Consider the following 11,096-nt stretch of genomic DNA (forward strand, 5'->3'; position numbering starts at 1 on the left):
TCCTACATCCATTCATCATCCATAATTCATCCATCAAACATCCATCCATTATCCATCCATCATCCATCCTACATCCATTCGTCATCATAATTCATCCATCAAACATCCATCCATTATCCATCCATCAATTATCCATCCATCTTCATCCATCCATTATTCATCCAACATCCATCATCCATCCATCCTCCATCCATCATCCATCCATATATACATCAATCCTCCATCATCCATGAATCATCCATACATCCATCATCCAGCCATCTATCATCCATCCATCCATCCATCCATCCATCCATTTCCTGTAAATGTTTTTTCCTTTCAGGTCCTGGGGGTCACTGGTGCCCATATCCAGCAGTCACTGTGTGAGAGGCGGGGGACACCCTGGACAGGTCTCCAGTTCATCACAGGGACACAGAGTTAAATGAGACAAACAACCATTCACTCTCTCACTCACACCTAGGGACAATTTAGAGTTACCAATCAGCCTCAGTGTTTCTCCTACCGTTATACAAGCAGGGCGCCCCACTCTGTTAACAGAACTGAGTGCCCTACATACCAAACTCCAACACTAACCCCATACCACCCCCACCCCGCTCTGACAACTGCTGGCACTGACGTAGTGCTAAGATGGTGCGCAATACGAACGTGATAACGAAAAGGCTACAGAGGTAGTGCTCTGTTTCCCTCATGCTAAGCTGTCTCCACCACCCCATACCCCCCTGCTTGAAAACTGTCGGTACAAACAGCACGTATCCATCTCCAACTGGCTCCCCAACCCCTGGTCGACAAAAATCACGGAAGATACGAGTGCTTTGCCAAGGCAAATAAACTAGCAGAAACTCTGAGCCTAACATGCATGTTTTGGGTCCGTGGGAGGAAACCAGAGTACTCGGAGAAAACTCACACATGCATGGAGAGAACATGCAAACTCCACCCAGAAAGGCCCCGGCCAGGATTCAGAACAATGAAAGCTGAGCAGGCCTCCTGAGAACATACATCATCTGATTCAGGGAGAAACCATCCATCTGAACATGCAGAGGACGAAGAATCGTGGTTTCATTATTTCGTGAATGCAAAATTTATCAGGAGCTGAAACAGTCAGCTGGGAAGGACAGATGATGTGCGGAAAGAGAAAATTCTTGTTAAAACTTCTATTACTGCAACTTTTTAATTGAATTTTTTGAAGTCTCCTAAAACAAAAGGACAGAACTGTGATTTATTTCCTTCTTCATTTTACTCCTTTACCAGAGAGTGTGTGTTTTTTTTTTTTTGTAAGAAATCAATAAACACACTGGTCCTTGAGGGACTCTTCCCTTTCCATGCTTGTTAGTTATTGATGGCCTGTTTCGGACCTCTGTGCTTGGGAGAAGACAAGCTTGGTAAACTCGTAGCGGGCCTTCCATACCTGATATGGTGAGGGTGATCTCCTGCGGGTTTCCTGCAGCGGTGCTGGAACCGGCGGCTGAAGCCTGGGCCTGGACCTGGGCCAGCGCTTGCGTCAGGCTGGAATTGTTGATGGTCAGAGTGATCTCCTGACTGTTGGTACTTCCTGCCACAAGCGTACCGCTGCTCATGACGTGGTTCAGGTCCTGAGAGGCTACACGGTCCATCACCAGGCATGGTTAGTGAGCTCATAAACAGAGCATCTCGTTGGTTCATTCACAAAGGCTGCCTCACGTACCTGAAGCATCCTGCTCAGAGAGCCCTGCCATTGACACATGAGAAGACGTGATGGTGGAGGGCTGCAGGGCCAGACTGGTCAGAGGGTGGAGGATGACATTCGCAGAAACGGAGGGGTCAGCCGAAGACATGAGCTGGTTGCCGGAGTGGGACACCAGGCCAGTGTCCACGCTAAGGGGCTGTGAGAGGAGACCTCCCTGTTGTAAGGTCTGCTGGAGGATGGCGGGGTCAATCTGAGACAGAAAGAGCTCAATCAGATGAAAATGATAATAAGAGTACCGCATACCATTGTACACTCATGTAGTGAACTAAGCCTCTGGTCAAAACCTGACCCTGAAGACCTTAATGGGACAGGAACTGTTATTTCATTGATTTGAATCCAGAAATACAAATTAGCTCATCCAGAGACTTTCTAATTGTATCCTGCACTAATCAATTGAAAGAACACTCTCTTTTTATATTGTCATTACTATTTTTACAAATGTCCTGATAATCAAAAGTGTGTTTAGTTCAAATCATTTTAAATGTTGAAGTGAACCACTCATTTTAAATCAACTGTGAAACAGTATTAATGATTTTTTAATCCTCATTCAAAGTAGAAATCAAGTTAATGTCTGTTACAAAGTAATTATGCATTTTTTGATCTTCTGTCTGAAATGAGAAGGAGTGATGTCGGTCAAAAATCAGAGACAGTCGCAAACAAGTTTATTGGAACGAACTGTCATGTTTTTAAACCTCTCAGACAGAAACAAGATGAACTGGCAACTGTAGTCTGTCATTTCTCCAAAACATTTCTCTGTCTGTTCCTAAACATTTCTCTGTCTGTTCTTAAACATCTCCGCTGTTTTTCTGACTTGTAGTAACCTCTGGCGTCACTAAAACCACACCCCTGTTGGTTCTTTCAACCAATCAGGACTTCCCAAAAGGGACCGGAAGTAGAACTCTTTAAAAGTCGACACTTCCTAGTTCCAGTTAGTTCTGGAAGTTCCGAGGGATGAACCGAAGTTCTGGAGAGAACAGAAGTTCCATGGAGAAGGAAGACAGTGTGACTTTGCAAGGGTGAAGTCCACGGTGGTCATTTTCTGAAAGATGACACCTGTCTGGAGTGTTGATTCCGGTCCTTACGCCAAAGACCTATTCAACATCTCAGGAGTTCAGCACGTTTGCTGAAATTCCACTTAACTTAATCCTATCTTTCGGGGAAGTTTATTTTGGAAGCTGGGCCAGTCAGCCTCGTCATCCCAAGTTGATGAGAAGCGGATAAATCCCTGGAGGTAAAAAGACTCAGCCTTGCTGGATGCCAGGAGAAGACCTCTCTGAAACCCCACCAAGGTAAAGAGTCGACGCTCGGGTACATCTAGCTGAAATCACCGGGAAACGTGCTATCTGGTTTCAAACAAGATAACTCCCCATCTTTTCTTTATTATCTTAGTTAACCCTAAGTATCCACTTTCCCTTCTTAAAATTTACTCCATCTCTATATTTCTCTGCCAGTAAAAGATAAGCTAAGCCTGCAGACATTAATTTAAGATCTAAGGAAATGTCTGTTGTTTTTATTAAATAAAACATGCCAAGTTTTATTAATCAGAGCCGATCGGAATAATCAAGTGTACAATGTTTTGATGTTAAATTTTGATTCTGTTAATAAATGACCACATTCATTTTGATGGGTCAAAGAAAATTAACGTCTCATGTCACTGATTAGACCATCTCCCACACAGTATCTCTGTCACATATCTGTCAAGTAGCTCGAAAAAGAGAGAACCCGTTATTAAATATTGATTGTAGTGAAGCTAACTGAAGCTAACCGACCCTAGCTCACTACACTCATCAAACATTATTATACATTAATCTGTAGTGATAGCCCAGGAAAGCAAAGACATTGAATAACATTTGATCTTGAATTGTGATCTTGACCTTAGAACTGGGGCGATAAAAAGATTATGTATCACGCTGTCTAGTGGTGGTACAAATGTGTGTCAAGTTTTAGTAAAATAACCTGAGCAAATCAGAAGTTATGGCCCAGACAAGAAAAGACCTTGTACAATATTTGATCTTGACTTTTGACTTTGATCTTGAAGCTTGGGTGATGAAAGGTGTACACAACACTTCGTCTAGTGATCGTGAGGCAACACAACTGCAAATACCAGAAAAGGTGAATAAACGTGAACACATTATAAATATTTGTAGTAAAAGTTTAATGAACTCCTTTAACTTCATGACAATATTCAGTACTGGTTATAATAATATACAGTTCTGGTAACCGGTGATGATGCCTTGTTTTCAGTCAGGCTTGACTTTTTTTTTTTAAACCTTGCTCATGAAGCTGCTGCAGCTGCCCCAGAGTGTCACTTCTTAAGCCTGCATGGATGTGGCTCTGATGGTTTCTAACAAATGTTTACTCGTGCACAACGCAAGTGTGTTTTTGCTCTTTACATCCAAACTAAAACCATTTTATCGGCTGCTATGAGACCAAGGTCAGCTGCAGAGGAGACACATATGTTGAAGGAAGGAGCAGTTTTACAGTGTCCCTCAAATGTGACAGCAGATCATCACCTAGTGAGCTAATATAAAAATCAAAAGTATAGCAATAGAGGTAAAAACAAACACATTTGGAAGGAATGCATGATTTTACTACACTTCTTTCGGTTTTCCCTCTTCAGGGGTCACCACAGTGAGTCATCCTCCTCCATCTCACTCTGTCCTCTGCATCCTCTGTCCTCACTCCAACCATGTCCTCTCTAACTGCATCCATATATCTCCTCTTTGTCTTGTTCCTGGCAGCTGCATTTCTAACATCCAATATACACTGTCCCTCCTCTGGACATGTCCAAACCATCTCAGTCTGGCCACTCTAACTTTATCTCCCTGTTGTTCAACCTGTGCTGTACCTCTGATGATCTCATTCCTAATCTTATCCATCCTTGTCACTCCTGAGGAGAACCTCAACATCTTCATTTCTGCCTCTTCAGGTTCTGTCTCCTGTCTTTTTGTCCATGTCTCTGTCTCCAAGCCATACAACATGGGGTTTAAATGGGTCAGTTTTCCCCCTAAGCATCACTAAAAGTGTGAAAAGTCGCTGGAAGCATATGGGAGTTATTAAAAAGATTCTGACAATGTTTCTCGAATGATTTTTGGGCTTTGTCAGGAACAATAGTGTTTATTGACAACACCAAAACATAAAAAAAATAAAACAACATACAAAACATTAAAACGCTCTTCATTTTTCCCACAAAACCTGAGGATTACAGTTAAATAATAATAATAGAAAAATGTTTGTTCCACTTTGGAGTAAGCTGTTGGGGGAAGAATCAGTTTTGTTGTGTGTTTCCTTGACTGATGAAGCCTTCTGGATCGAAGGCGAAACGTTTCAGCACAAAAAAAGAAACTGTCCAGATGACCTGACTGAAAAATGTTGGAATTAAAAAAAAAAATGTTTTTTTTTCCTCATAACCTTGAATGATAAAATCTGAATTGCTGAATCACCAGATAGGAAGATTTATTGATGTCCCAATAAATTCTAAGTGCAGTGGACAAAGATTATCCATCTGCTGTTCAAGAAAAACAAAGCCAGTGAATATTATTTGGATCAGGCTGCAAAAAGCACTATTAAAACAAGATGTGCATCTCATTTTCCTCAAAAGCTCAAACACCATGAGTTGTTTATCTCTTAATAAAGAAACCGAATGAAACATCTAAGAGTTCAAATCCACATGTCAGAAAATCTTTAGTGGCATCCCTTAAGACATTTCCCCGGGTCTATAATGCTGCCACCTTCAGGTTTGGTTGTTAGTGAGTCTTTTTGCCTTCAGCTGTGTCTCCAACAACTAAATGACGCAGAAAAACTGGTTTATGCATTTGTCACGTCTAGACTGGACTATTGCAATGGTTTATTATCTGGGTGTCCAAATACTTGTTTAAAAAGTCTTCATTTAATCCAAAATGCTGCTGCCAGAGTCTTAACTGGAGTTAGTAGGAGAGATCATATATCTCCAGTTTTAGCTTCTCTCCATTGGCTCCCTGTCAAATTCAGAATATAATTCAAAATCTTACTTCTGACCTACAAAGCTCTCAACAACCTAGCTCCATCTTATATTATAGATCTTACTGTTCCATATTTTCCTAACCGAACACTTTGCTCTCAGACTGCAGGCTTACTTGCAGTTCCTAAAGTTTCCAAAAGCAGAATGGGAGGAAGATCTTTCAGTTATCAGGCTCCTCTCTTGTGGAACCAACTTCCAGTTTCTGTCCATGAGGCTGACACATTATCCAGTTTTAAAACTGGGTTTAAGACTTTCCTTTTTGATAAATCCCATAATTATGGTCAGCTTGGGTTTCCTGAGCTGTCCCTTAGTTATGCTGCTATAGGCTTAGACTGCTGGAGGACAAACTGACCACATTTAATAATAATAATAATAATAATAATAATAATGTGTTGTGTATTGTCATCGTTGTATGTTCCCATACAAAGACAAAATTGGCTCTTTGCTTTTAACCCATCCACCACCAGGTGGAGCAGTGGACAGCTATGGAAAGCGCCAGGGGAGCAAATGAAGATGCTCTCCTGTTTAGAGACACCACGAGGTGTGCAATGACCGAGGATCGAACCCAGAACCTTCACTGTTGCTGTCTTTACTTACCGTACTCTGCTCAACCTGTTTTTTATTCATTTTTTTCTGCCCTTGACATGTTTTTTATTTTGTCTTCCTTCCAATAGGGGGTACACCTGCACCTACACCTGGACCAGTCATTTTGTGTTCATCTCTCCTTCCTGTCCTCTCAAACTCAGCCGGTCAAAGCAGATGACCGCTTGTCCTGAGCCTGGTTCTGCTGGAGGTTTCTTCCTTTTAAAAGGGAGTTTTTCCTTTCCATTGTTGTCATTGAGCTTGCTCAGGATGGGACACTGCAAATAAGTGAAATTCAATGAGTCTGCTGGCTTCCTTAGATAGAGAACTTTACTAATTGGCTTTTATAATGTATATGAATGTTTCTGTAAGTGCCCTGAGATGGCTTCTGTTGTTATTTGGCACTATATAAATAAACTGAATAAAATTGAAGTAAATGAAGCAACTTCACCGCCAGCTTTGAGTCGAGCTCCACTGAAAATCGCAGGTGTGGTGAGAGACTGGGAAAAGTAGGGCCGAGTGATTCTTGATGCCATTGCAACCACGGTCAATGTGATTGCCAATCAGCGTTGGCAGGTACCGACGCAAGCAAAGAAGCACGTAGATGAAAACAAGTCTAAAACAAGGAGCTGAGTTCTCAACAAGAAGCACCAAACTCTGGGATCTTTTTGACCATTACCTGAGACCAAAACACTACGGAGGTAATCTATCCATCCATCCATCCATTATCTTTACCCGTTTATTCCATTTTTGGGTCACGGGGGTTGCTGGTGCCCATGTCCAGCAATCACTGTGCGAGGGGCGGGGTACACCCTGGACGGGTCGCAAGTCCATCACAGGGACACATAGAGACAAACGAGACAAACAACCATTCACTCTCTCACTCACACCTAGGGACAATTTAGAGTTACCAATCAGTCTAACATGCATGTTGTTGGTCTGTGGGAGGAAACCGGAGTACCCGGAGAAAACCCACGCATGCACGGAGAGAACATGCAAACTCCACCCAGAGGGCCCTTGGACCGGGGTTTGAACCAGGGACCTGCTCGCTGAGAGGCAGCAGCTCTACCAGTTGCGCCACCGTGCTGCCCCACTACGGAGGTAAAGAACATAAATGAATAATGCAGTGACTGAATGAAAGCACTTGCTAAGAGCAGTCAAGGATGAATTAAGCTAATTTAAAGAGGCCAATTTTAATTTGAAGCTGGGTAGATGATTCAAGCCTGATGAATGTATTTGTATTTTTGCTTTTAGTCATTGGTCTTTGTTTATTAGCTTTTGATTTAACATTACAGGGATTTGTTGTGTATCTGTATTCATGTCATACTTATTAACTGCACACAAGCTTAAAACATGAGCTTCTGTAGATAAATGAGCTTCAACAGACATTTATTAACCACACAAACTGTAAGGATGTAAGACATAGGGGTGCAGAAAAAAATAGATTTTTCGATGAATCTAGATTCTTAGTCCTGGCGATTCTGAATCGTTTCTAAAGGTCTATAAATCGATTTTAAAATGCATTTAAGTTTGTTTTTGTTTTTTTTCCACTCCTACTCCCCGTTCGGCCGCCGTAGAATTGAGCCGTGTAGGCCACCATACAGCAAGCTAGTTAGCCAGCTCCCTTTATCTGAATGGAGCCTGCTAGATTGGAGGACAGCGCAATTCAACCCGCCTCTTCATCTTTAAAAATCATTTTAGATCCTACAATGTTCCGGGGGAAGACAGAGCTTCACAAGAGCACAGTTGTTTACAAGAAGCGTAAAATAAAATTGCGGTACAGTATTTTGGAAATACGACAAAATTCACGGAAGATGAAAGTGAAACAGCCGACCAGCAAACTCTGCAACAAACTTCCAGGCTTCTCCAAAGGCTGTGAAGATTTCCCTCTCCATCTCCTGCTGTATCACAAAGGATTTACGATCAGACAGCTCAGTGGAAGGTGAGAGGTTCAGGTTTATTTTAATACGCTGGATTCAATGTACGTTATTCCTTCATGTAGATTTTTTTTTTTTTTGCGATAAAGCAGCACCACAACTTCACCATGAAACAACAAATGGGAGAAGCTCTGATACAGCTCAAAGATAACTGTTTTTTATCATATTATACTAAAACTTATAGACAAGTTGTACAACAAACTTTATGTAATTAGTCTTTTTAACAGGTTGAAGAGATGAGACGCATCACCTGGAGCCAGTTCTAAATGATACAGTTTATGGTTTATAAATTACAGTTTACAAGAGGTTTTTGTGAATTTTTGTTAAAGATTTACTAAATATGAATCAATATGGTTAAGACTGAAGTCTGTATATTTCATATTAGGTTAAGTTATGAAAATATAACAAATGTTAGAGCAATATGGTTAAAAATAACTGTGAAGTCTGTATTTTATGTTGAGTTAAAGGTTAATGTACTATGGTAGGCTGAAGTCTGTTTACTTTTGTATTTATATATTTTGAATTATTTGTCTGTGACGGACTGGAAATCTGTCCAGGTGTCCTCCACCTCTCACACAGTGACGGCTGATATGGGCACCAGTGATACCAGTGACTCGAAAAGGAAGAAGTGGGTAAACATAATGGATGGATGAATTATTATTTTATTTTTTTTTTTAGAAAAATTCAGGCAACTAAGCTAACCTAATACTGGTAATTTAAGTGAATTTTATGCACTCCTGTAGTTTGTCCTATTTTTGGTATAACTATAAAATGAATCAAAAAGATTTGATACAGTAAGGAACCTAAAATGATTGTTTTAAATAAATGTTCTATTTGTTTACATTGTTGTTTAATCTTTTCAGCTTGTCAGTTACATATACATTATAACTGAAACAAAATTTATGACCATGTCAATAGAAAAATCGTTTCTGATTTGAAAATCCTTTCAGAATCGAAAAATCGATTTTAAATTGGATTGTGACACCAAAAATCGGAATCGAATCAGATCGTCAGACACTGAGATTCGCACTAGAGGATGACATTTTTTCGGGAGTACCACGGGTCACGTGACTCCGGCCGGATTCCGGCGGGACCGGAGTCAACCTCATTATAACTCACATGACCGGGACATGACCGGACTGAAAGCTAACGGGAGCAGACAGGAGTGGGAACCGACCAGTAACCAAAAACGAAAATGAAAACAAAAAAAACCAGGCACAGCTATTTTGTAGTTTTCTTTCAGTAAGCCTTCACTTTAACACAAGTCAAAAGAACTACATTGCCCAGAAGTCAACTGTTCCAGCCATAGCTTTTCACTGAGAGGGTGGGAGGAGCAGCGAAGTAAAGAAACCAAGTAGCTGAAAATTGTTTGCAACGCAAGGTAAGAAGCAACCGTCTGTCTATTAAACTCACAGAACGGGCAGGAAATTGTCAAATAACCCTGAACTTCACGAGAGTTGTGTTGGTGCTGTGCTGCTTTAAACTTTAGTCTCAGCTGCAGTGAGGAGCTGCTTTGTTTACCGTCAGTAAATGAACAGACTCAAACAGCACATTTTTCTCCACCTTGTCCCTTTTAATTTAAAAATTATGCTCTGCTTTGTTATGTGGGTTTTTAGGTTAAAATCTTCATTATCTGTCGCTGTTTGTAATGTAAAAATAAACCCGAACTCTTCCTGATTAAAGTGCACGCATGCTCCGGTAAAAATATCCCAGTTTTTATATTTTGACGTCCTGCTGGATACTGAAATGGAGGAAAACATGAATAACAATTATTTTTTATGTAAATAGTTACTGTCAGCTGTAACCATGCCAGTACAACAACAAACCTGTTAGAGTGAAAGCATTCTCCAGTAAAAATATCCCAGTTTGTAAATGAAAGGCTGGTTGCATATATATTATAATAATTATTTTAGTTTTAGATTTAAGATATGATGTGTATGGTGTGTAAAATTTTAGAGTTGATTTTTCTCAGTTCATTTCTTCACACCAGGGGTGATTCTAGAAGCACTTTTTAGGGGGCTTAGCCCCCCAGTGTTGACAATGGCTATTGGCTTGAACCACACAGTGTGTATTAGAATTATTGTAGGGGGACATATTGGTGCAAGGTCAGTGGGTCCTCCCCCATAACTTTTTGAATAAAGTAGCTGCTATTTCCTGCATTCTGATGTATTTTAACAGGTTTTAAAACATTTATGTTTACCTACATAAGTAAATCCTTGATTCAATAACTGTTTTATAAAGCATGGCACAAGAAGTAGCACTAACCTTTTTGATTGTCTTTCATTTAATTTAATTTTTCTACCTAACATAGGAAGCTATGTTAAGATGGTGGAAGTTTGGAACCACTGGTTTCTATTCAGTCTGTGTTGAACGGAGAAAAGACTCAAAGGTCACAACGAGAGGTCCTTTGTGGGGACAGAATAACCTCTCACAAGGACAGCAGTTGCACCTCCCCACAGTCAAACCTTTACTGAAGGTAAGAAAAGTTAAATGTTAAACTGCTGGGGGTTTGCTAAAAGGCGCATGAACGACTCAAACCATAAAAAACAAAAATCTGGTGAAACAAGGATTGAACAAAAGTGTGTGTTCAGACAGAGTCAAAGGCAAATACACACAAGTACAACGTTAGGAAGAGAGAAAATATTCAGTGTTTAAACCTTAAAAATCGGATTATCTGAAAGAAACTAAATGTCTTAAAAGTGTCGGGGTTTGTTCAAACATGTAGCGCACAAACTTTAATTTTACTCCTTTGGACAATGTGATGGCACACATGGGCACATGGGTATTAACTCGGCGTTCAACAGGAGGCGTGTGTGTTCTGACCTGTAATGTGATGTTGTTGATATTGCTCGTA

The 11,096-nt window shown here is 40.5% G+C and overlaps 1 protein-coding gene across 1 annotated transcript in view; it reads right to left on the reverse strand.

Annotated features, from left to right (window-relative positions):
- Positions 1-11,096, reverse strand: part of LOC119410372 (zinc finger protein 236) — a gene marked incomplete in the record, with an annotated part of 129,001 nt that overhangs the window by 37,598 nt on the left and 80,307 nt on the right. Inside the window, 3 exon segments of the mRNA XM_037677284.1 lie at positions 1,406-1,597; positions 1,682-1,913; positions 11,066-11,096. Of these exon segments, the coding sequence (XP_037533212.1) occupies positions 1,406-1,597; positions 1,682-1,913; positions 11,066-11,096 (455 nt within the window).

The sequence above is a fragment of the Nematolebias whitei genome, chromosome 5 (genome assembly GCF_014905685.2).
Source record: "Nematolebias whitei isolate Nwh7 chromosome 5, NemWhi1, whole genome shotgun sequence".
Classification (NCBI taxonomy): domain Eukaryota; kingdom Metazoa; phylum Chordata; class Actinopteri; order Cyprinodontiformes; family Rivulidae; genus Nematolebias; species Nematolebias whitei.